This window comes from Budorcas taxicolor, chromosome 19 (genome assembly GCF_023091745.1).
Source record: "Budorcas taxicolor isolate Tak-1 chromosome 19, Takin1.1, whole genome shotgun sequence".
Classification (NCBI taxonomy): Eukaryota; Metazoa; Chordata; class Mammalia; order Artiodactyla; family Bovidae; genus Budorcas; species Budorcas taxicolor.
Window position 1 is genome coordinate 25,061,880 of NC_068928.1, and position 25,520 is coordinate 25,087,399.

The 25,520-nt window shown below is 53.8% G+C and overlaps 1 protein-coding gene across 1 annotated transcript; it reads left to right on the top strand.

Moving 5' to 3' along the window:
* Positions 1-623: 623 nt before the first annotated feature.
* SLC13A5 (solute carrier family 13 member 5) lies at positions 624-25,013 on the top strand. The gene is made up of 12 exons (XM_052657976.1): positions 624-725; positions 6,462-6,590; positions 6,854-6,990; positions 9,328-9,515; positions 10,514-10,679; positions 12,259-12,381; positions 15,997-16,206; positions 17,185-17,285; positions 18,323-18,441; positions 20,436-20,597; positions 23,622-23,759; positions 24,888-25,013. The coding sequence occupies exons 1-12, from the start codon at positions 624-626 to the stop codon at positions 25,011-25,013; spliced, it is 1,701 nt and encodes a 566-aa protein (XP_052513936.1).
* The last annotated feature ends 507 nt before the right edge of the window (positions 25,014-25,520 follow it).

Consider the following 25,520-nt stretch of genomic DNA (forward strand, 5'->3'; position numbering starts at 1 on the left):
TGACCCGGACGAGGGTGGTGGGGTTGGTGGGAGGCGAGGAGAAGAGGCCCCCCGAGCAGACCGCGCTGGCTGCTCGGTGGGTCATTGCCGTTGCGGGAGGCCCCTCCGGCGTGTGAGGAGCAGAGGTAACCAGGTGAAAAGGAGGGAGAGGTTGGGGAGATGGATCTGAAAGACTCAGAAACCGCTGGGAACCTTCACCTGGGACCCAGACGGCGCCCAGGAAAGGCAGATGAAGATGCAGAGGGGGGTCGGGGGGCCACCCGAATGTCTAAGCCCCGACTGAATGACAGATCCCTCCCGCTTGGACGCCCTCGGGCACGCCTGTCTAAGGCACTGCAGGAAAGGCTTGGAGAGTCAGGAGGTGCCGGGCACCCGACCGCTCCCGGAGCGCCTGCCCGTAGCGCCGGAGCCCGCAGGCCCCGCCCGGAGGCAGAGTTGGGGGCAGGCTTGTCCCACCGACCTTGCGGGGATGGCCCCGCCCCCGGGGCCGAGGGGAGGCTCCGTCGTGGGAGGCGGAGTTGCCGCCGCCCCCTCCAACCCACCCTGGACCGCGGCCCCTTCTTAAGCCCGTGCAACGACTGGCTGCCCTTCTCTCGCTTCTCCCGCCAGGTTCCCTCTCCGCGATGGCCTCGGCACTGAGCTATGTCTCCAAGTTCAAGTCCTTCGTGATCTTGTTCCTCACCCCGATCCTGCTGCTGCCACTCATCATTCTGATGCCCGCCAAGGTCAGTTGTGTCTCTGGGCAGCATGGTGGCTGCTGGGAGCCGGGTGCCCCTTATGGGGCACCAAACCCGGGACCATTAGGTGGAGCGCACGGATACCCGGGCGGGCACGACTTCCCCGGGGGCACGCACCTTCTGGAGCTCTGGGTGCTGTGGGAGGTGCCCTGCGAGGAATTCTGAGGGGCATGGATCTTGGGATTCACAGATCCCTGGAAACAAGAACCGTCTTGGAAAGCACACAAACCTAGAAAATAGCACAGATCTTGGCCACACAGCCCATCCACAGGCTCAGAATTTCCCAGGTGCATGACCCGGTCCCCAGGGTCCCTAAATGCCACCTGTGCCAACAGGGAGCTTGGGCACTTGGCTTTTCCTTCTCGCATCCTGTCTCTTCACTTAGGGACTTCCCAGCTGTAGGTGGCTTCTGAGGCCACTCAGGGACAGACAGAACAAAGTCTCGACCTTGGTGGACCCTGTGCTGTGCTTAGTTGCTCAGTCGTGTCCGATTCTTTGCGACCCTCTGGACTGTAGCCCGCCAGGCTCCCCGGTCCATAGGGATTCTCCAGGCAAACATACTGGAGCAGGTTGTCATGCCCTCCTCCAGGGGATCTTCCCAACCCAGGGATCGAACCCAGGTCTTCTGTATTGCAGGCGGATTCTTTACCGTCGGAGCCACCAGGGGCTCCTGAGTCCTATCTTTGTCCCCTTCTGGCCCTCCTTCGAGCCTCAGTTTTCCTATCTATGATGCACATTTCTTTCCAGCTCTGAAGCCTAGGAAGCCACAGCTGAATCAGAGTCCTGCTGCCGCTCCCAGCTGAAAAGGCAGGTCAGGTTGGCCTGCTTTTGCTCACTGCCCGCTGTGGCTGCGGCAGGAGGCAGAACATGTTCCCAGAACTCACGCCTTGGGTGGCACGACCCAGGGTTGCGGGGAAGCTGCGTTCTGAGCCCTGGCCTCTGAGGGCTCCCGGGAAGGAAGCAGAGAATGAATGGCCTTGGCCGCAGGCTGGGGGCGGTGCCGGGAGCGCTGGCCCAGGCCCCGCTGGGCAGTGAGAGGCCCGTTTGGCAGAGGCCCGAGCCCTTTGAAACCTTTTGTGGCTGCTGGCTGCTCCTTACTTATTCCCTCTTTCAGCCTTTCACTCTCAGCCCAGACAGGAAACCTCTGCTCCCCCCACCCCCCACAACCCAGGCAGGTTTGGGCAACAGAGGATCTCTTTGGGTGGCGTTCTGAAGGCAGTCCTGGAGGAGTGGGATTGTACTGGGTATCAGGAAGCCAGGCTTCAAGAGAACTGGACTTCTACCTTTCACCCATCCTTGTGATTTTAGCCAAGCCCCTGTGTTCTCTGGGCCGTGATGTTCTCATCTGTACAATGGAGCAAGGAGGCTTGGTTTTGACATTTTATGGCCGTAGGGGCCAAAAGAGATCATGCTGGTTCCTAGGTGGGGGAGGAGCCCTTGGGTAGGCTGATCACAGACCCTGGATGGGCTGAGGACAGCAGGTCCAACAAGGGTGGCTCTTCAGTTGCCACATCAACTGTGATCCACAGTATTTCCTCTGTAGAAAGAGATTTGGGGCTGTTACTGGCTGTGGGAGGGAGTCAGGCAGGACAGCTGTGATTTGAGTCCTGCTGGTGGGAGTAATATTCCCCGGACTAATTACAGTCACTTTGCTGACCCTCCTGCTCCAGGAGAGTGTGACCAAGACCACCCGCCCCCTACCCCGCCAACATGCAGTGGAGACCCTGAGCTAGGACCCCCAGCTCAGGTTGTGTCTGTGTCTGTGTGTTACGATGGGAGGGAGGATCAGGCAAGGGAAAGGGAGCCATCAGTGACAGTCATTCCAAAGGCTGTCTTCCTGCGTTCTCTCGTCTGGTGGTGGGGCAGATGCCTGGGAGCCTGGAGCCCTGTCTCCTTGTTTTCTCCCTTTGAGCTTCTGTTTTGGTCACCACTGAAGAGCTCCCTGCCCCCACCCTCAGGGCCACAAAGTTTGCAAGGAAGCCCAGGGTCAGGGGCAGAGTGGCAGGGAAGGCTGTGAGAGCTCAGCAGCCTGGGCAGCACCATCCAAGGGGACGGTAGCGACTCCTAGGGTGAGTCCCCCTCCATCGGTGCCCTGAACTCTCTCTGCTGCAGGCTTCCTTCTTTTATTCTCCTACACCTTGCTTCCTTCCAGTCATCATCTCTCCTCCACTTTTCTACCCATTCTCTGGGTTCTTTTTCTTTAAATTGCTTTTTATTAAATAAACAATACATTCATTGTTATTAAAATTTTTTAATGTCTGGAAAGTATAAAGTGAAAATGAAAATATATTCAAATCCCATCACGTACACACAGTATGTTCTTTTAGCTATACTTTTCCCATTAAACAATATGTCGTGGATGCCCTTCTTAATAATTAGGTTAATGATAAGCCACAGTTTTCTTCAGTTGTGCATTTAACATATTTATTGAGCTACCCTTTGTGCTCAGTACTGTGCTGGGTGCTGACCTTTAAATCCCATTGTCCACGGTGAGCTCAGCTTGAAGTACTCCTCTGGTCATACTCTCTGCTGCAGAGAAGGCTCTGAGCTCACTGGGGTTCAGGCTCCCATCTGCAATTAGAACCCATCTCATTCTGCACGGTTGCCAGCCTCTCTTCAGGCTTCTCAAAGGTCACCTGTCCTTTCCTGATCTTCCCACAACCCTCTGGAGCATTCTAGAAGAGGGAGGGTCAACTTTGTGAGAGGGCATGGCAACCCACTCCAGTATTCTTGCCTGGAGAATTCCATGGACAGAGGAGCCTGGCGGGCTACAGTCCATGGGGGTCGCAAAGCTTCGGAGAAGACTGAAGTGACTTAGCACGTTATTCAGGGGCATCTCCTGAGCCTTCTGATAAAAGCGTGGAGAAGAGTGGGTAGTTAGTCTTGTGTGCTTTCTATTGGCTACGTTTGGAGCCTCCAGGAACTGTCTGGGAAAATTGCTTACACGTGTCACCTGCCGTTTAGATAATAAAAACATCACTTTCTATGTGGCATATGTTTAGAATGGGTGCTCTTCAAGCCTTGATTTGTAAGTGAGGACATGAAACAAGCAGGGAGAGGGGCCAGGGTTGGGAGTGGGAGGAGCATTTTATCAAAGACATTGAGAATTGCTATCATATGATGGAGCACACAGTTTGACTCAGAGCTTCCTGGCAGCCAAGACAAAAAAGAACACACGATAAGTTGCATAATTCTTCTTTTCAAAAAGAGGAAGCATATTAGTCTCTGTAGGAGACAAAGCTTTTCCTCCCACCAAATTGCAAAAGACATTTCTCGTGTGGGTTTTATGGGGAGATTTTGAGTTGTAAAATAATAAGGTTAGCAATAGGTTTACAAAAAGGTAGAGAAACAGTATGGAGAAGGCAATGGCACCCCACTCCAGTCCTCTTGCCTGGAAAATCCCATGGATAGAGGAGCCTGGTGGGCTGTAGTCCGTGGGGTCGCTAAGAGTCAGACACGACTGAGCGACTTCACTTTCACTTTTTACTTTCATGCACTGGAGAAGGAAATGGCAACCCACTCCAGTGTTCTTGCCTGGAGAATCCCAGGGACGGGGAAGCCTGGTGGGCTGCCGTCTATGGGGTCGCACAGAGTCGGACAAGACTGAAGCGACTTAGCAGCAGCAGCAGATGATAAGGAGACTGAGTTTTAGACAGTATTACTGTGCTTAAGATCCTTCCCTGGTGGCTCAGTGGTAAAGAATCTGCCTGCCAATGCAGGCGACACGGGCTCGATCCCTGGGTCTGGAAGATCCCTGGAGGAGGAAATGGCAACCCACTCCAGTATTCTTGCCTGGGAAATCCCATGGGCAGAGGAGCCTGGTGGGGTTTTGCAACCACGGGGTTGCAGAAGACTTAGTGACTCAGCAACTGTGTTTGAAATCTCTACCGCACACTCCCTCACTGCCCACCCCTTCCTCACTGCCCACCCCTGCAGCAGATCATTCCTACCTCTCTTTCTCGACCTCAAAGACAAGGTAGGCCACACAATGGCAGATACTGATCACTGATCAGGCCTGCCTGGTGTCAAAGGCTGGGCTTCTAACCACACTGTTGTCCTGCCCTCAGCCCAGTGGTGTCACCAGCATTGACTCCCCTCTCCTTCTCAACTTGGGGACATCTGGCAAAGTTTAGAGACCTTTTGTGGTTGTTACAACTGGAGAGTGCCACTGGCATCTAGTGAGATGAAGGCTGGGGTGCTCCCACACACCCTGCCGTGCACAGGACAGGCCTCTCCCCCTCAACAGAGAACCGTCTAACCCAAAACATCGATAGTGCTGAGGTTGAGAAACCCTGCCTCAGAGTAGGGAGGTGTCCTGGGGTGCTGGTGTCCTGGGGTATTTTATCCCTGATAAGACAATCCAGACAGAGAATGTCTCTTTGTGTGATGTTCCATGCATATCACACGTTATCTCGGGTGATGATAAACCATGATTGTGCGCAGGTGCATTTGTCACAGCCCATGCTGTGCCGGTCGTTCCTCCAATCAGCACTTGCTGAGTGTCCCTGGGGTGTCAGGCTTGTGTTGGATGCTGAGTGACACGGATTCTGCCCTCCACTGCTGACTCCACTCTTCGGGGGAGGGGGTGGGTGGGTCAGGAGTGGTGCTGGTGAAACAAATAATGCCAACTCAGTGTGCTGCTTGCTGGGGGTGGAGGCAGGGGCACAGAGGAAGGGCGCAGACCCAGGCTAGGGGCAGGAAGGGGGAGATGCCCAAGGGGCAGCAGTGAGCTGAGCCCTGAGCTCTGTCTCCAGGCCAAGGGGCTGTCTTGCAGCCTCAGGAGGTGGGGCATCGGCCTCAGTTCTCACCATGGCTCTGGGGTCGTGGAGCTCAAAGTGGGCATAAGGAGATGTGGCTGGAGGGGCCGGCTCCAGGGCAGAAGGTCTCCAAAGAGTGCTAGAGCATTTAGCTTCTGTCCTGAAGGCCAAGAAAGGCTTTTAAACAAAGGAGTGATACGATCTGATTTGCAAAAAAAGAAGGGAGGCAGCAGTGAGGAGTGACGCCAGCAGAAAGACCGAATTAGAAGGTAGCTGTGCTGTGCACCGGTGCGCTAGTGGTAAATAACCCAGCTGCCAGTGCAGGAGGCATAAGAGACCCGTGTTGGATCCCTTGATCAGGAAGATCCCCTGGAGGTTGTCCAACTCCATGACCCCAGGACTGCAGCACGCCAGGCTGCCCTATCCTTCACCATTTCCCAGAGCTTGCTCAGACTCATGTCCACTGAGTTGATGATACCATCCAGCCATTTCATCCTCTGTCATCGCCTTCTTCTCCTACCCTCAATCTTTCCCAGCCTCAGGGTCTTTTCCAATGAGCTGGCTTTTCACATCAGATGACGTGGCAACTCATTCCAGTGTTCTTGCCTGGAGAATCCCATGGGCAGAGGAGCCTGGTGGGCTACAGTCCATGGGGTTGCAAAGAGTCGGACACGACTGAGTGACTGAGCAAGCAGGCGTGCGTGCCTGCTTCCACGCTGAGTGTGCACACAGGCCGCGCGTGCCCACTGCCACGCTGAGTGTGCACACAGGCGTGTGTGCCCGCTGCCACGCTGAGTGTGCACACAGGCATGTGTGCCCGCTGCCACGCTGAGTGTGCACACAGGCGTGTGTGCCCGCTGCCACGCTGAGTGAGCACGCAGGTGCGCGTGCCAGCTGCCACGCTGAGTGCTCTGGGCCGGGGAGCGAGGTGGCAGCAGTTTGCAGGAGCTCAGGGCTGTCTCTTCAGTTTGTCAGGTGTGCCTACATCATCATCGTCATGGCCGTTTACTGGTGCACAGAAGTCATCCCTCTGGCTGTCACTGCCCTCCTGCCTGCCTTGCTTTTCCCACTCTTCAAGATTCTGGACTCTAAGCAGGTGAGCGCCCCAGAGCATCTCTCCTTATGACTCATCCTCTGAGCTCAGCTCTCAGCTGTGTAGGATCCGGGGGACCAGATCATACCCTGTTTGTGGGCTCCCTCTGGCAGAGGGACGTACACTTGACCCTCCATCCCCACTCCAAGCTGCCCTGAAGTCAGCATCTGTTCTGCTCGCCCGTCTCTGGGGACTTGGGTGGCCCTGAGCCCAAGTAGTGTGTGGCCAGGGGGCGGGTCTGATGCGGCCTCTGTGCCCACCCGCAGGTGAGCATCCAGTACATGAAGGATACCAACATGCTGTTCCTTGGCGGCCTCATCGTGGCTGTGGCCGTGGAGCACTGGAAGCTGCACAAGAGGATTGCCCTGCGCACGCTCCTCTGGGTGGGGACCAAGCCTGCACAGTAATTATGCCTCCTCTCTCTCGCAGTTAGGCCCAGGGCTGGGGAGGGGAATGTGTGCCACAGACTCACAGGCAAGGGCTGACCATGGTCTTACCTGGGCAGGGCAGCCAGGCAGACCCCTGGGTGGGTCATGTTACAATCTTAGCTAGGGAGGCCAGATGCAAGGATGGTGGGCGTAGGGGAGCAACTGGGGGGAGGTGTATGGTAAGCAGCAGTGGGTAAAGTTTCTCTGAATCTAGAGGAGACTGCTCATGAAGGGTCCCTGCATGTTCAGAAGACTTCCTTGGGGGAAAGGCTGCAGGATCCAGGGGACAAGGTGGGTGGAGGCTGGATCAAGCTGTACCTGATGCCCCTAGGAGTTGCGTGGGGAAAGCAGGAAAGAGATGGCTGAACTACCTAGCTCAGGGGGAAGTAGAAAAGTCATCTCTCCAAAGCTGGCACATCTGTTCCCTCTGCAAAGCTGCTGCCCACCTCACCTTCCCCCCACCACTCAGTTGTCTCACCCCTCTCCAAGGTCTCCCCACCAGTCACAGGCCATTCCCGCCAAGTCACGGAGCTGATCTTGCAGACACCCTGTGGTGCCTGCAGTACCCAGGGCATGATACCAGGGACTTACTCATCACCACTTCTAACTCTTCCCACACCTCTGAGAGTTGGGGTTTACTCTCATTACCCGTGTTCTGTTCTGTAGATGAGGAATTTGAGGCAGAGAGGGGTTAAATGGTCTGCTGACTTCACATGCGGATTGGACCTGGCCTGTCTGATGGCGCCCTGCCCCCTCTAATCCGGAACTCAGGATGCATCTTTCTAAATGCTGCCATGACCCAGCCCAGCCCTGGGAAGGAGGGTGGGTTAGTTCACAGTGAGTCTGTCCTTCGATGTCCTTGTGTCGAGGACAGTGCTGGGCCCTGAAAGCAGAGACCTGCCCGCCCTCCAGGAGGCCAGTGTCTGAGCACCCTTGGCACCCCAGCTCTCTTGAGTAAGAGCTTGTGATTCTTTGACCTGTGACCCTTCTTGACATCGAGCTCTTCCAGCGATTGGTTTTCAGGGTCACATCAGAACTGATTGCCTAGAAACATAAGGCCTTGCAGGCTCCCGAATTCTTGTTCCGAGGCTCCTTTGAGTGGGAGGCTTTTCTCCATCAGCGGAGGACCTTATTCTGGAGTGTGCTGGAGTGTCTTGCTCCCAAACCACATCCAGGATGTTCATTCACGCTTCTCTGCTCCCCCCGGTCACTGTTCCCTCCTCTAAGCCTGGCTTCCAACCTTTGTACTTATGAGGCCATGAGGTCTACCTGCAGGGACATTGGCTAAACCACAGTGCAGGGCAGCCCCCAGACCCTTCTTCAGGCAAATAAATGAGTGGCCCTGGGGAGGGGCCTGACTGCAGAAGGGCGTGGGGACCAAGAAGTTGAGTTCCATTCAGCCAACCCCCTCCTGCTTCCCAACCCCGGAACGCCTTCTGCTCCTGGCCTAGTGCCAAGTGTGTGGGACCCATGGAGAAGAATCAGACCTTCCGTGCTCATGGGGCAGACGTGGACACAGCTCCGGCTCCAGCCAGGGAGGAGCGTCCTAGAGAAGACGGAGGAGGGTGTGGTCAGCCCTACCCCGTGTGCACTGGTGGGGAGGCGACAGAGAAGGGGTGCTGCCTGAAGGCTCTGAAGGGCCATGAGGGGAGTTTTCCAGGCAGATGACTCAGCAGGGACAGAGGTGGAAAGTGGGGTGCCATACGGGGAGGAAATATGTTTTTTGAGTACTCTCTGGGGTTCTGATCCACGGCAGAGTGGAGGGGGGCACAGTGTGTGAGTGGAAAGGTGGGGCGGGGGTTAGCCATGAGGGAGGTCCCGTTTCCCCAGGCCCCTCGTGGCTCTCCCCCTCCTGGAAGACTGACTCCATGTAGGCCTTCTGAACTCAGGAGGAGCAGGATCTGGGGGGCTGGGAATCCTCCAGGTAGAAATGCGAAGCTGGGACTGCTCCTTGTGTGCCCCTAGGTTGTGCTGGGGCCAACTCCATGCTGTGCTGGCGCCAACTGCATGCCTGTGCTTCCCTTGCTGGAGCGTGAGCTCCTTAGAGCCATGATGGGAGCTGAGGCCCCGTGGTGACCCAGTAGCCAGCAGAGTAGACGTCAGTAATGTTTGTGGAGAGTGGCAGAGGGAGGGAGGTTGGGAGGGAGGTATTAACACAGCATCACTCCTAGACTATCCAGTCCCAAACAGGCCTCTGCACCCTGGTGCTGGGCCCTGGAGTCCCTGCAGGGGGCAGGACCTAGTTCCCTAGGGGTTGGGGGTGGCTGGGGGTGGGGAATTCTCTGGCTTTCCTCTCTGCCCCTCCTCTGCAGGCTGATGCTGGGCTTTATGGGCGCCACGGCCTTTCTCTCCATGTGGATCAGCAACACGGCCACCACGGCCATGATGGTGCCCATCGTGGAGGCCGTGCTGCAGCAGATGGAGGCCACGAGTGCAGCCACCGAGGCCAGCCTGGGGACCCTGGAGCTGGCAGAAAAGGGCAAGGCCGGCAAGCTGCCAGGTGAGCCCCTGGCCAGGGCAGTCCTCTCCTCTGTTTCCAAAAACTTGAGCCACCTCCCTGCTTCCTGGAGCCCTCTTTTTTCACAAGCACATAGAGAAATACTTTGAAATGCCTTTTTCCTAACTTTTAGGAATGTGATTAGTGTATAAAAGTTCCATCTTTTCATGGAGCTTACAGCAAGTTCCCCCCACATCTGTTCCTTCCATCACAGAAGTCAATACATGTTGATGTGATTATTCATTTGGGTATCTTTTGAGCACCTACTGGATGCCCTGGAATCCTTTCTACCCCTACTCATCCTTAGGGAGGCCTCCTCTGAACGAGCCAAGTCCCTCCGCCACTCTATTCCCACAGGTTTTGGGGTTTGTGGTCACACCTTGGCTTCCCTGCTGGACACTGAGCTCAAGGAAGTCAGAGTGCCTGTGTCTTTCCTCTGCATCGTTCATCCCTAGGGCCCCACATGGCCTCTCAGGGCCTGTGCTGATGGCCAGACCCTGGGCCAGGTCCTGGCCTGCAGAGATGAAGCAGACACCCTCGTACTACGGATTCACAGAGCCTGGTGGGGTGGGCTCAAGAGGCCCCTCGGTCAGTTCATCTGACTTGAGAGAGGCCCCAGAATGCCATAAACCAGACACGGAGGAAGTGCCAGAAAGGGAGAGGCCTTGCTAGGAGGAGAGGACATCTGAGATGGATTGGGACTACCCCCTGCCCCTACTCCCTCCAGATGAAGGGAACATCTTGAGTGAGAGCAAGAAGGCAGGAAAGAAAGGAGTGTGTCTGAAGCTGCTGAGTTTTTGCACAAGTCATTGAGGAGCCGTGGGACATGACCGTGGGTGGCAGGTGGGGTCAGACCACAGCCTGGGGCTTGAGGCTGAGGAAGGAAAACCTAGGGGAAGAGCCAGCAGAGCTGGCATGCCCAGAGCCTCAAGTCAGCAGCTGGGTCGGGAGCTGGAGCTGGAGCTGGGCTGGCTCAGCTCATGGCGCTGTGCCCACCCCAGGGAACCAAGCGACTTTGGAAGGTCCCTCTGTGAAGCAGCAGGAGGTCAACAGGAAGAACGTGTGCAAGGCCATGACCCTGTGCATATGTTACTCGGCCAGCATCGGAGGCACCGCCACCCTGACCGGGACGGGACCCAACGTGGTGCTCCTGGGCCAGATGCAAGAGTGAGTCGCCGGCCATGACTCTGGGGACAGTAACAGGGTGAGAGGGACGGGGCTGGAGGGGCCCACCCACCGCTGCCTCTGCTTCAGCTGGGCCCCGGGGCTTGGGGGACATGTCAGAGCAGGGAGGATGGGCTGCCTTCAGCCTCTGTGGCCCAGCCTCCCTGCACACGCTCAGGACCCCACAGCGGGGGAGCTGATGTCCACAGACAGGGTTGCTTTTCGCTCTGGGCCAAGTCCCACCTTTCTTTCCCGGGCTCAGGATTCTTGCTCAGAAGGGGAATGTGGATTGAACCCAGAGCCAGTCATGGGAAATGACAACATAGTCCGACAAGCAGGGTCCTTGGTTAAAACTTAGAGAAAACAGACACCTCTAAAGATACTCCCCTCAAAGCTGGTTCACGACCTTGCTCTTTAATGATGATGGTCCTATGACGTTGGGGGAGGTTAGCAGTTAGGTCAGCTGGTGCCTCACCGGCTCACTCACTCACTCAGTTCTTTGCCTGGCCTTGTGAGGCTGGCATCACAGAAGTGAGAGGGTCCTGGGGCCTGCCAGTGGGATACTCGAGGGCAACTGAGGGTAGCAGATGCCTGGAGAGTTCTGATGGGTCATGTAAATGTGTTAATGAATTTAAGTACAAATCACAGTAGGGTCAGAGAGAAGGAACAGAAGTATGGTGGTGCCCATCCTGTGCAGACAAGCACCCTGGACAGGGGTGGGGAGGGTGGCTTGGAGGTGGGAAGGGCAGGCCTGAAGCCTGGCAGGGTGGACACTTGAGATGGAATAAGCAGACCGCTTTGCTTCTGCAAGTGTTTTCTGTAATGACAGCCTTATGCTTCTCCCCAGAGCTCCTCTGGGCAAAGCTGCCTGTCTGCGCTGAGTGAGAAAAACTCCGTGGCTATGTTGTTGTTTAGTTGACCAGTCGTGTCCGACTCTTTGCAACCCCATGGACTGTAGCCCACCAGGCTCCTTAGGCCATGGGATTTCCCAGGCAAGAATACTGGAGTGGGTTGCCATTTCCTCCTACAGGGGATCTCCCTGACCCAGGGATCGAACCCATGCCTCCTGCATTGGCAGGTGGATTCTTTACTGCTGAGCCAGCAGGGAAGCTCTATGCCACTTCACTCTTGGGCTAAATGGATCAGTGCCTGGGGCTGGGGGTGGAAGTGACCCTCTTCCAGCCCCCAGGAAACATTGTCTGATTCCACCCTGGGAAGCTTTTGAGATCTGATCTTTTAAGGGGACCCTTCTCTTGTGAAAGCCCACACCCATTAGGTGATTCTGAGGAATCTGTGGACCCCCTGGAGCTATTGGCCAGTTATGTGTATACAAAGGTGTATTCTTCTGGACTGAAGGACCTTGCTTTTCCTGCGCTTCTCAGCCAGGTGTGGACCCCTAGGAGGGCCGGTTGGTCACACCTCAGGCTTGTCTTGTGCGTGGCTATGTTCTGGGGCCCCTGCTTCAGGCCACCTCTCGGGGCCCGGCTGTAGCTCAGCCTCTGTCCAGAGGGCCCAGCCTGCCCACTCTCCCGGGCCAGCATCTGGTGGAGACTGGCCATGGGACTGGCGCTGCTCCCATCAGGTTGTTTCCAGACAGCAAAGATGTCGTGAACTTCGCCTCCTGGTTCGGATTCGCCTTCCCCAACATGCTGATCATGCTCCTGCTCTCCTGGTTGTGGCTCCGCTTCATGTACATGAGATTCGAGTAAGTCTGAGATGGTGACACCGTAGTGGGTCTGGGTAGTGTGCCGGGTCCTGCAGGAAACCCCTCTGGCTGGGCAGCTGAGTCTGGAGAGCGCTTCCTGTCCGGCTCTGACCATTTCTGGTCAGCAGCCCCATCTCCTGCTGGCTTGCCCTCCATTTCCTGCCACTCCTGTGGCTCCCCATGCCTTCGCATGTGCTGTTCCCTCTCCCCGGAATGTCATTCCCTGCCTTCCTCCCTTCCAACCTCCTCTATCTTCAAGGCCAGTTAGAACGTTTCTTCCTCGGCAACTCCTTTCTTCCACGGCAACTCCTTTCCCAGCTTCCCCCCACCGTGCCCCCCGCCATTCTGATTCTGATGATTGCTAGCTTGCTCGCTGCTCCAGGCCTCCCTGGACACTCAAGGCTCTGCCCCAACCCCTGGCACCTGCAGTCATGCTCCAGTGCCTCCCCCCACTGCAAGCTCCTCTGTGGCCTGCAGGTAAGTCCTCTCTGACCCCCGCACCCGCCCAGCGCCAGCCCAGGGAGAAGGAACAGGTGCACCATTGAACACAAGTCAAAGCAATTAACGAGCGCTTGTTCTTGGTGTAGAACTGGACGGACTTCCACTTGGCCGCAAGTGTCTTTTAGGACAGGTCATGGCAGACGGCCTGAGAGCGTCCCAATCAATCCAAGCCCAGATTTACTGAACACTCGCAATGTTCCCAGAAGCACGCCACTTCTGCAAAGTTTACCTTCTGGTTCCCAGCACACAGGCATGGTTCACCAAGGTCAACCTTGACAGCAGCCAGGCTGTGCACAGAAACCATGACGCATGGCTGACAAACACCTCAAAATGTTGTTGTCATTTTTAATTTTTTAAAAATTTATTTTTATTTATTTGACTGCCCCCGGTATTAGTTACGGCACTTGGGATTGTTCGATCTCTGCTGCGGCATATGGGATCTTCATAGGGGTGTGTGCAATGTAGTTCCCTGACCAGGGGTGAAACCAGGGCCCCCTGCATCGAGAGCGCAGAGTCTCAGCCCCTGGACCACCAGGGAAGTCCCTGTTGCTGTCATTTTTAAAGGCACGAACTTATCTCCGTGAGCCGCGTGCTCTGTGCCTTGATTCACAGGGAGCTTGAGCTCTGATGAAAAACAGGCCTCTGTGGCAGGAGAGAGGAGACTTCAGAGATGAAAGGCAAAGATGCCCACGAAAACCTGTGAGTTAATGGGGAAAAGGGGGCATTTTGGTTAAGTTTTCTTCCAAAGGAGGAATTGTCTTGAAAATTAGAGCAAAACAAAAACTCTATCCATAATCAGAGCAGCTGTAATAAAAAGATAAAGGTATACTCAGGCCTCCGTCACATCCCCACCCCGCCCCGTGTTCTGACCCCCTCGTGAAAGGGAAGCTGCTCCCTTAGGCACCTGGCTGCCCAGCTTGAATCCTTATCTGGTTGGTCATGGAGAGCAATGTTGGGGTCATTCCCTCCAGCCTGATTCAGATAAAATGGATCTTCCAGAGTTTATGGGCAGCTTCCTAGGCCACGTCCAGCCAAGGAGGTCCACCCCAGGACCCCTCAGGACTCGTGGGATATTATTGCTGGCTTACACCCAGCCCTCCTCATCAGGCTAAGCTCTGAGTCAGGGAGCAGGGTTCTCTGGACCCCTTCCAGGGCTCGGGGCCCCTTGGCCTCTCCAGCAGCCTGTCTACCCCATTCATCAGCATCTTGAGGAAGGCCATTCTACTGCAGAAGGATACTGTGCACCCACCCAGCCCCCAGGAATCCCACAGGAAGGCTGGATCCACCTTTCTCTCACGCCAGCCCAGAGGTCACCAGGTGGATTAACCCAAAGATAAGCGTGGAATGCTTAGCCTCAGAGGGACCTGAAGGCCTGGCGGCACCTCTATGGCAGGGCTAGCACTGGACAACTGAATATACGATGCTGCCCCAGAGTCTGCAGCCGCTGTGTTGTCAGGATGTGTCGCCAGCATCAGAGAAGAGCTGGGTGGCTACCAGAGTCCCCCCTTTTCCTGTTCTGGAAGCCTGCAGCTTCCGGCCCTGCCCCAGAGTCTTGGGAGCTACAGGAGGCAATAGACTGGTGGCAGGTAGAACACAGACTCTCATGCCATGGGGGCGAGGACAGAGAGGCCCCCTCCCACCCCAGCGGAGCCATCCCCCTGCTGGATGATCTAGAAGGTGTCCCTGGTGGGTGACCCTGGGGACAAATGGCCTGGCCTCTTGTCCAAAGCAGAGGTCCTGGCGGGCTGTGTAGACCTGGGTTCCCAGCCCCCGCCCTCGTCGCGTCCTTTCCTACCCTTGAGAGCCAGGAGGATGTGCCCAGACATCCCTGGGCCCCTGCTCCAGGCTGCACCGCATCCCTGGGCTGGCTCGCACCCTCCTGAAGGCAGTTTGGCTCCAGGATTCGGCACCTCGGCACCTATCCCGCAACTCCTGTGCTCCCTGCAAGTCTGACTTAGGGCCCAGGAAGGACTCCCAGAAGGGACAGCTCTCTAGGGACAATCAGCTTGGCCTTGCCACCACCTTCAGGCTGATGGATTCCTCAAGGTTGGCATTCTGTGTGCCAGGGGCCCCAGCCAGTCCCTCCCCAAGACTTCTGTTGTTAGTCCCTCAGGTCTCTCTGACTCTTTGTGATCCCATGGACTGCAGCACGCCAGGCTTCCCGTCCTTCACCATCTCCCGGAGTTTGCTCAGACTCATGTCCATTGAGTCAGCGATGCCATCCAACCATCTTACCCTCTACTGCCCCCTTCTCCTCCTGCCCTCAATATTTCCCAGCGTCAGGGTCTGTTCCAATGAATCAGCTCTCCCCAAGGCTAGGTATCCTCCCCAGGGAGATGTGCTGCAGGGTGCCCTGGGCAGGTGTGTTAGCCAATGAGCCCTTGTCCCTTGGGAGCCCATCCAAGAGCAGGACCTGGCTGGTTCCTCCCCCTGCCTTAGTCACACTCACTTCCAGCCCCCAGAGTCTGCTGGGTCCCTAATCCTATGCCTCAGCTCCTTGGAATGTAAGCACCCACCTTACTCCTGCCTGACCCAGGCTGCTGGGACCTGTCCTTGTTCCTTGTGTCCTCCAGAGCCACCTGATGATGAGGACTGGCATGCCAGTACCATTGAAAGCAGCTACAGGCCGCAGTGGGAGAAGGAAGACAGGGAGCTTGTGAGGGTGCCTTGGCTCCACCGCGAGCTGGTTCCATATTTCTCAGCGTCCCCTAGATGATGGCAGCAGCTGGCCTCTAGGCGACTGGTACCGGCCAGGATGCCCTTGCCAGCGGTGGCTTCGACTCTGCTTGTTTCTGCCCCCTCTGCTCCTGTCCATCCCCACTTCATTTCGCTCAGTCTCCCACCCTCCTGGCCATCCTCTCTTCCTGAGTCTCGATCTAGACTGGCCATCCGACCTGTGCCTTCTCAGGCTTCCTCTGGGGGCACCCTCCAGTTCTGGGGGCATCCTGGGGCATATGCTGGGCACACAAAACAGACTTTGCCACTACGTCCTGTGAAGTCGAGTGGGCAGATGACAGAGATGTGGAGTGGGGAGGGACTTGTTCAAGGCCCCCTGGTGACGGTCCCGGACCAACCAACACGCTCCCCCCGCCCTGTCATCTTTGCCTCCTCTAGTCTGTCCTGGGGCTGCAGCCTGGAAAAGAAGAACGAGGAGAAGTCTGCCCACGAGGTGCTGTGGGCAGAGTACAGGAAGCTGGGGCCCCTTTCCTTCGCTGAGATCAACGTCCTGCTCTGCTTCTTTCTGCTGGTTGGCCTCTGGTTCACCCGGGACCCCGGCTTCATGCCCGGCTGGGTGTCGATCGCCTGGGCAGAGGGAAAGACAAAGTAAGTGGCTCCTCCCGCAGCACCTTCCGTGGCTCTCCTCCTTTTCCGCCGTCCAGTTCTGGAACGCTCTGTTGGTTTCCAGACTTGCTTTTGTCTCACCAGTCTTCCCGACAAGCTCACAGATGTGTTCTTGTGGTCCCTCAGAGCAGCCAGGCTGTGATAGGAGTTCGCTGGGCAAGGGCTGGGGCTCCCATTGCTCCGGTTTCCCAGTCTCTGTTCTGCCGTCTTTCCTTTCTTATCTTTCTCCAGATTCGGATGAGTCCCTCTGAAGACGCACATCCAGGGTCCAGACGCTTCTTTATAAAGAGACTTGGCAAGAGGGAGATATGGAGTTTCTCTTCTGGCTAAGTCATGTGGTCAGAAAGGAAGAAAAGTTGAGACCATGCATATCCTAGAAAAGGCGGAAGATGTCTGAGAGATAGCCACCTATTAGTGCCTTATTTCATTCTGCAGGTCTGCTTGGGGTCGCCCCAGAGTCCTTGTGGTCACCCTGGTGACCCCAGAATCCAGAAAATCTGGTTGAGAAGAGCGCACAAAGTTCACCTACAGAGCAACACAGGCTGAGAGGGACATGAGTTGCTCAGGGTCATTCAAAGATGGTGGCAGAGCCAGGCCAAGAATGTAGGCATCTTGGTTTCCAGCCTGGATTCAGTCTATCTCAGCACCCCTGATCTTGGCCTTTGCAGTATAATTTTCTTTCTTTCCTTTCTTCTTTCTTCTCATTTTTATTATTTATTTATTTGGCTTTAGTTGCAGCATGTGGGATCTAGTTCCCCAACCAGGGATTGAACCCAGGCCCCCTGCATTGGGAGCACAGAGTCTTAGCCACTGGACCACCAGCGAAGTCCCGGAGTATCAGTTTTCTTTCTCAGAGGAGCCAGCTTCCTCACGTAGGAGCATTCAGACACAGAGCAGGTTCGTTGTGTGACTGGTACTCCAGCCAAGCTGGGCTAATCCTATGTGCTTGTCCCTGCTCAGGTACGCCTCTGATGCCACTGTGGCCATCTTTGTGGCCATCTTGCTATTCGTCATGCCTTCACAGAGGCCCAAGTTCAACTTCTGCAGCCAGACTGAGGAAGGTAAGGCTCCTGTCCTGGCCTCCCACTCATCAGGGCTGGGGCCCTGGCAGCAAAGGGTCTCCATGAGGTTCTCTGGGCCCAGGAGGGAGAAAACCTCACCCTGTAGCAAAGGCTTGGCTAGATTACAGAGTCGGGGGTGGGGTGGGGTGGGTGTTTTCCAAGACTTCCCTGGATATTGTTTAGTGCAAGACCTCTTCTTTTGCTTTTTAAGCATTTGAAATCTTATTTATTTTATAAGAGGAACAGAAAGGGATTTCCCATGATGCCATCAATATTTGGGGGGTTTCTCTCTCCCTCCCAGTCTTTGTTAATATGCATATAGATATTATATAGCTATAATCAAAACATACTTCAATCTGTTTTCTCTGTTGGATTTTGTTTTCATGTTTTTGTTTGTAGTTATTCTATAAACATTTCCTGTTACTGTTGCAGTCTTCAAATTTATTTTCTTAATTATGGCATTATATTGTATCAGGGGGCTGTAACCATTCCCCTGTTATGGAGCATTCTGGCTATTTTGAATGTTTCATTATTATAAATGAATGCTTTTGTATATATAGCTTTTTCTTTGAGGGTGTTTCTTCTTTAGGAAAAATTTCTAGCAGTGATGTTGCTGGGGTAAAAGAGTATATACGTCTTAAAGGCTTTTAAAATGTATTGGGAGACTGCTTTTCAAACAGGCTGTACCAATTTATAACGCTACCTGGGCATAGCTTTAATATAGCATGTCTTTACCAGCAGTCGATGTAGTGATTACTGTAAATTTTAGCTGATTTACAGCTATGAGATGGTACTCATTGTCCTTGTCGGCTTTTATGCCCCCTTGATGAGATCACTTTTATCTCTTTTGCTTGCTAATGCTGCTCTGGGTTGTGTGTGATTTTTTTTTTTTGGCTGTGCCATGTGGCTTGTGGAATCTTAGTTTCCCGACCAGGGATTGAACCTATGGCCATCAGCAGTGAAAGCGCAGGGTCCTGACCACTGGACCACCACTGGAATTCCTAATGTATGTGTGTGTTTTTATTGTCTCTTCTCAGAAAGGAAAACTCCATTCTATCCACCCCCACTGCTGAATTGGAAGGTGGCCCAGGAGAAAGTGCCCTGGGGGATCGTGCTTCTCCTGGGGGGCGGCTTCGCTGTGGCTAAAGGATGCGAGGTAACTTCTCCACTGCCGCGGCGGGGACAGGGTGGGGGGCTGCCTAGGGCCTCTTCCTTCACCGGGAGGGCAGCTGAGAGCCTCTGCACCCCTCCTTCCCAGCAACCCAGGGCTCTGCCTCTGTGTTTCTTTGTCTCCTCCGCGTAATTGCACATTTCAGGAGGACAGTGCCTCTGTCTTGTCATCTGCAAACCCTGCATCATGCGTAGTACCTGGAACAGAGAGAGTGCTCTCTGATTGATTTCAGAGATGAGTGAACAATCGTGGTTAGCCAAGAGAGGCGGGGAACGCTGGGAAGTCTCCTGGGGGGCTGTGGGAATAATGATCTCTGCTTTGATTTATTCAAGGCAAATCTTTCTTTCAACTCGTTGTGAATAGTTTCACCATTTCCTTTGCTTCATCTACCTGCTGACCTCTTTTGGTGATACAGTTGCCATTTAGAAATTTTTTCTCTAGCTAGGTATGGAGTGACACTGGGAGAAAAGAACAGCAGTTGGAAGAAAATACCTTCCAAAATGCAACTTTCTTCCCTCTCTGCTTCCCTAATAGGGGAGAAATGAGCTAGAGGGGGAGGGGACGAGCTGCCTTGGTGCTGCTGTCCTTCATCCGTTTGTCCATCCATCTGGGAATAGAATGTTATAGATAAACTTGGTCTATCTTACTATTGCTGTTTGCTCAGTATCTAGGACAGCCTGGCAAGTAGTGGGTTCATAACTGTTTCTTTTTTTTTTTTATGAACATATCCATCCATTTAGTCACTTATCCGTCCACTCATCCATCCATCTATTTATCTCTCCTTCATTCGTCATCAAGCCTTCCTACTATGTCTATGTTAGGTCAGGCATAGGAATTACAGAGGAGACTGAGACGCAGTCTCTGTTTTTGAGGATTTCCCATCCTAGGTGGGGGGCATATCTGGAAGAGCATTTCAGAAAGAAGTGACACACGAGTAAAGAAGTAAGTGTGAAATAATCTAGCTGAAGAACAGCAGAAGATAATAAGGCTGGTGTTATCTCCAGAAACGGCTTCACTGAGGATCAAGATAAGGAGTGTGGACTTTATTCTGAAAGTGGTGGCAGCTACTGAAGGGTTGAAGCCAGAGAGTGACTTGGTCAGATCTACACTTAGGAAAAATCTCTTGGGATGTCTGGAATGGAGGCCTAAGAAGGGCGGGGCTTGGGGGAGACCCAGCAGATGCTGTATAGCCTTCATCTAACACAGGTTCAGAACACTGGACTCCATGGACCACTCTCTCCTCTTTGAAACTCTTTCCTCTTTTCGTCCCCAAGACATCATTCTCTCCTACTTTTAACTCTAGCTGTTCCTGCTCTGCCTGCTACGCTGACTTCTCCTCTATTCTCTGATAAATATGAGTGTTCCCGAAGGTTCTATCCTTAGCCTCTTATCTGTTCACTTTTCATTCTCTCCCTGGACAATCTATTCTCAGCCTAAAGCCCCAAATATAAATTCCCCAGTTTCTGGCTCAAATCATTCTGTTGAGCTTCAAGAACTGTGGGAGACTGAGAGGAGATGATGGACTTGAGATGTTTTGGGTGACATGGTCACCAGGCATAAAGAATAAGGGGGAGAGAGATCCCAAGATGACTCCTTAGCCTTCTAGGTTGGACAGGCTTCTAGGTTAGGTGAGTCTAGTCACTGAGCTGGGGAGCCCAGGGGGAGCAGATTCTGGGCTAGAGAGGGTGAATTCAGGTTGGGTCGTGTTGAGCCTGACATGCTCCCTGGGACATCTGGGTGGAAATCCAGACGTAGACCAGCTGGGATGGAGATACAGATTTCAGAGACAGCAGAGTGAGGTTGGAGATTGAAACTGTGGGCATGGATGACAGCACCTATGGTACAGTAGGTATTCAGAGGAAGAGAATTGGAAGTGAAGTCTGGTTGGAGCTCCTCGGAGAGAGATGAAGGGCCCTCCGGGCTCTGGAGGAACTGTGAGCCAGTAGCCCTGTGGTGACCGCCCTCCCTGTGCTTCCCAGGCTTCAGGGCTGTCAGAATGGATGGGGAAGCAGATGGAGCCCTTGCACACTGTGTCCCCGACAGCCATCACCTTGATCATGTCCTCACTCATTGCTGTGCTCACCGAGTGCACAAGCAACGTGGCCACCACCACCCTGTTCCTGCCCATCTTCGCCTCCATGGTAAGCAACTCGGCTGGGGGAGAGTCATCACTTCATGGGAAGCTGACTGGGTGAGAGGTCTCCTAGCTAGGCTTTGGAGACCCAGGTCCCTGAGCCCTTGCTGGCCCTGGTCCTGCCCTCAGTGCTTTCCTGGTTCTTCTTGGTATCCTCTATGCTGACCCAAAGTGCTCAGCAAGAACCAAGTGCTCTAAATTTGTTTATGAATGTAATTGATTATTTCTCAAGCTCGAGAGGCAGGGCTGGCACCAAGGATGCCATGGGGGAATGATAGAGCGTCTCTCAGAATGTAGCACAGGTGAGCAGGAGGCCTACAGGACAGGGGACACCACTGGCTGGAACCCACCAGGAAGAGATCTTGGGGGAACAGGAGCCTGGGGATGGTGGGAGGGGAGAGGACGTTCTGCGAAGATGGAGTAGTGACATCTTAGGTAGGCCTGCTGCTGCTGCTAAGGAGCTTCAGTCGTGTCCGACTCTGTGCGACCCCAGAGACGGCAGCCCACCAGGCTCCCCCGTCCCTGGGATTCTCCAGGCAAGAACACTGGAGTGGGTTGCCATTTCCTTCTCCAATGCATGAAAGTGAAAGTGAAGTCGCTTAGACGTGTCCGACTCTTAGTGACCCCATGGACTGCAGCCTACCAGGCTCCTCCATCCATGGGATTTTCCAGGGAAGAGTACTGGAGTGGGGTGCCATTGCCTTCTCCAAGGTAGGCCTAGGTAGTGGCCAAGGATAGTGGACCCAGCACGACAAAGCACAGAGGACCCAGCTGGACAAAGCCCATGTAAAGGAAACGGTTGCGTGACTGAAAACTCCCAGAAGCCCTGCTTGGCAAGCTCAGGTATCATGGAGCAGTGTGCACTGAGCCTAGAGAGCTTGTGAATGAGGGTGCTGAGCGTCAGGCTACAGAACTGTGTTCTCTGGGCATAGTTTTGAGTTGGGCCTGAGAATAAAGCAGAGTGTATAGGCAGCTCGACTGCCATTTTTTCTTGCATTTCCTTCTGTCACTCATCACATGGCAGTACCAACTCAAGGGGGCACAGAAAAAGGCCTAGGTTTCGAGTCAGAAGACCTGAGTTCAAGTTCAGGATCTTCCAAACACATTACTCAAGTTCTTTCTCCTATGCTATGCGAGTGCTGAGGGTCAAGTAGGATGAGGGCTGTGAAAACCCTCTGTAGACGGGAAATGAGCCTGGGAGAAGCTGGGGCTCACTACCCTTTGATGTTCTAGAGTTCAGAGGACAGACTTACAAAGGCCTCAACACAGGACTGAAGTTGGTAAATTTTCATTCAGTTGCCAGGGTGTCCATGTGTATACAAAGTAAACTCAAGTGACTTTCTCCTTTCTTTCCAAGTGAAGATGGAAGAGTTAGGAAAAGCCCATCTCCCCCACCCCTCAGCAGGTGGCCCAGAATGTAAAGATGCCAAGGAGCCCCTTCTGATGTCAGTCATGCAGTAGCGAGGACTCCCTCCACTCACAGAGGCCTGGCTTTCACTCCCAGACCAGTCAGATAAATGAGGGTCTTCATCAGAGTGGGTGGTCAGGCCTTTCTAGAATCAGAAGCCCTGAGTTAGATTCCCCACAAGCCTCACAATCCTGGCTCAGCATCACATGTGGGCAAAGGGAAGGTGGTGACTTCCCAGCTGGGTCCAGAGACACGTGGGGTGCATACATCATGAGGGAAACCAAGAAGGAAACTGGCTCCTCTTAGTTATCCTAGAGGGATGAAACTGGCATGGCCTTTTCTGAGACCTGTTTACTCATAGAAACTGTAACCTGAAATTCTCTTACGCCCCTGGACTCTGGGAATTTTATGTTCAGGAGTTTATCTTGGGAAAATTATTAGAGATGCTTACAAGTTTATACCATAAAGATGCACATCACAGAATTGTGATAGAAAATACTTCCATAATAGTAGGGGATTGGTGAAATGAGTTATATATTCATACAATGGAATACTATCAAGTCATTAAAAAATCATAGTCTTGAAGGATACTTCATAAAATGGGGACATGTAATTTTTCAAATGTGTACATACACATGTTTGGAAAATGTCTAATAATACAAAGAGTATACAGACCCTTACCCTCTAGCCTCCTTCCTAGAGATAACTCCTATTGTTAATTTCTTAGATATCTTTCTGGATGTGTAACACACACACATACATGCAAGCATGCACACACAGGCACACACACTCTTTTTAAAAAATGGCATTTCATAGTCCTGTTCTGTACCTTAATATATTAAATCTTATCATACATGTTAGAGATCATTCCATTGTTACAGTGTAAAGCCTACTCAATTCTTTACAGCTGCAAACGATTCCATTGTTTGTGTATATGTATGTTATTTGACCATCCTGCTATTGATGGCTGTTGAGACCATTTCCTGTGTGTTTTGCTGCTACAGTGTTGCACCCAACAGCTGCGTGTGTGTCTGCCCTCAAGTGCATATAGATCCACATGAAGCATTATTCATTTTGGTAGATATTGACAGACATTACAAATTATATCACTGATTTATTCAACAAATATTTATGAGCATCTCTCTACCCTGTGCTAGACAGAGTAGGTGTGGCTGAATTTTAAGCTTTAGAGTAAAAAAGATGGATACCAAATTCCATATGCAAAATGAACCCAAGTGTGTATAGAAACACATACGTACTGAGGCACACACACAGGTGAGAGACGTGGTCCCTGCCCTCCAGGCTCGCTCTGTCTGTATCAGGACAGACAGATGTGCACACACGGGCGGCAGGAGCATCCAGCACAGCCTCTGGCATATAGTAGGTGCCTAAGAAATACATGTTGAATGAATCAAGGGGGTTCAAAAAGGCGTGCTGGGGAGTTTAGCCTTCAGGGTCCAGCAGAGTTACTATCCACGTATGGCAAAGGGCAGAGGACCCAGCAGGACAAAGGCACAGAGGTGGGAACGCACTTAGTATGTTAGAGAAATGCTTTTCAGACTGATGGTCCCGGGAGCTCTGTCTTCTGCTTCTGTGACACTGTGGTGCTGTGTTTTTCCCCAGTCACGTTCCATTGGTCTCAACCCGCTGTACATCATGATCCCCTGTACGCTGAGTTCATCCTTCGCCTTCATGTTGCCCGTGGCCACCCCGCCTAACGCCATCGTGTTTTCCTATGGACACCTCAAGGTTTCCGACATGGTAACGCCACCCGCTTTTGTTCACTTCCATCAGCTATGACCCTTTGGTCCTGAGGGATGCCCTGTGATGTTAAACAGTTTGGGACCAAATGTCCAGACCTAACTCCTTCTTTGCACTTACAGGCAACTTTTTCTTCTTTTCTGACACCATCTCTTATCTCATAGACTGTTCTGTCTCCCAAAGCTGAGAGGTGGGTTACAGAATCTCCCATTTGGAGGTGCTCGAGCAGCTATCAGGGGAACCTTCACTGAGCACTTGGAGGGGGTGAGGGTGGGGGTCCCATATGGCCAAAGTAGACTTCACAAATTAGCAAGAACCCAAGAGGAGAGTCAGGAGGGGCGAGGCTGAGAATAGGGGAAAGACGAATGGCAGCCCAAGAGACTGATAGAGGCTATAGATGGAGGTGGTGGAGGCGGTGGCGACGGGTGGGTGGGGGGTGGGGCTTGGGGATGGGACACCACTGCCTGGGAGGAGCAGATACTGCACTAGAAACAAATGTAGCCAAGGGAGGGACTCTTCTGGCAGAAGGAGGGCAGTTCTGCAGCTGCAGAATGGGCAGAGGCCAGTGTGCAAACAGGGGCGGCCAGTGAAGAGGGACAAGTCTTCTCAGCACCACCCCTGGGTATCTTTGGGACTCCATGGGGCATTCTCACACAGAGGGCAGTCCCAGAAACCAGGGACTGCAGGCTCAATTCTGATCCCCAGTGAAAAATCTGCCACAGGGTTTGAGGGCAGGGATTAGTGACCACGCAAAGAAGGCAGCTCAGGCTCTGGAAAGGCTGGTGTGCATTTGCGGGAGGGCGAAGGCACTGGGGTGAGCCCTGGACCAGGGCTCCTCAGTAACTCGCTTGCCTCCCTGAGGCCCAGTTTTCCAGGCGTCCCAGTGGGCCTGGAGAGTCTGCCTGTCCTGCCTGTTTCCCAGGCTGCATTGAGCAGTGATGACTTGTTCTGGACGTGAAGTTACTCTGCCTGGGGGTGGGTTGAGGACAGAGCCTGGCCTGGGGACGGGAGGCCCAACCAACAGCTTTGGTTCCCTTCTCCAGAGCACGGACTCCCGTGTCCCACTCACCTTTGTTCTGACAGCCTGGCAGACCCAAGGGTGCTAACTTTGACCTTGTTCTTTTCCAGATGAAAACAGGACTAATAATGAACGTCATTGGAATCACCTGTGTATTCCTGGCCATCAACACCTGGGGACGGGTCATATTTGACTTGGACCAATTCCCGGACTGGGCTAATGTGACAGCACATTGAGTCTTTGGAAGAGCTGCAAGGCCACACCCACGGCCCCCACCCCCCAAGGACTCTTGAACTTTCCAGTATGACTTGCCACAGACCTTTGGGTTCATGTCCCAGAGTGACCCCATGATGCCCACACCCTACGGAGACCCAGCCAACAGGCCAACTCTTCCTCCAGGCCTGGGGTCTCAGCTGGGGATGGGCTTTGAGAGGGCAGGCTCCAAAGTGAAGGGAGCCTGCCGTGAGTCTGCTGGTGTCCATCTTTGCTGGGGGCCTGCCATCACCTCTGAGATGGTCAGGGTCCCGTCCCCACTCAGCCACGAGCTGGCTCCCTGGGGCTGGGCTCTGGGGTTCACTTGTCATCCACATGGGAACCAGATCCCAGCTTGGGAGGTGAGAAAACCACCTTCCAGGCCCCGTGCCTCTCCCAGCTTCCCTTAGGCTGCCTTGGATTCCTCCTGGCACTGGGAGGGGTCAATCCACAGCCGAGGGATGGAGCGTCTGGTCCTGGGCAGCTCCGCA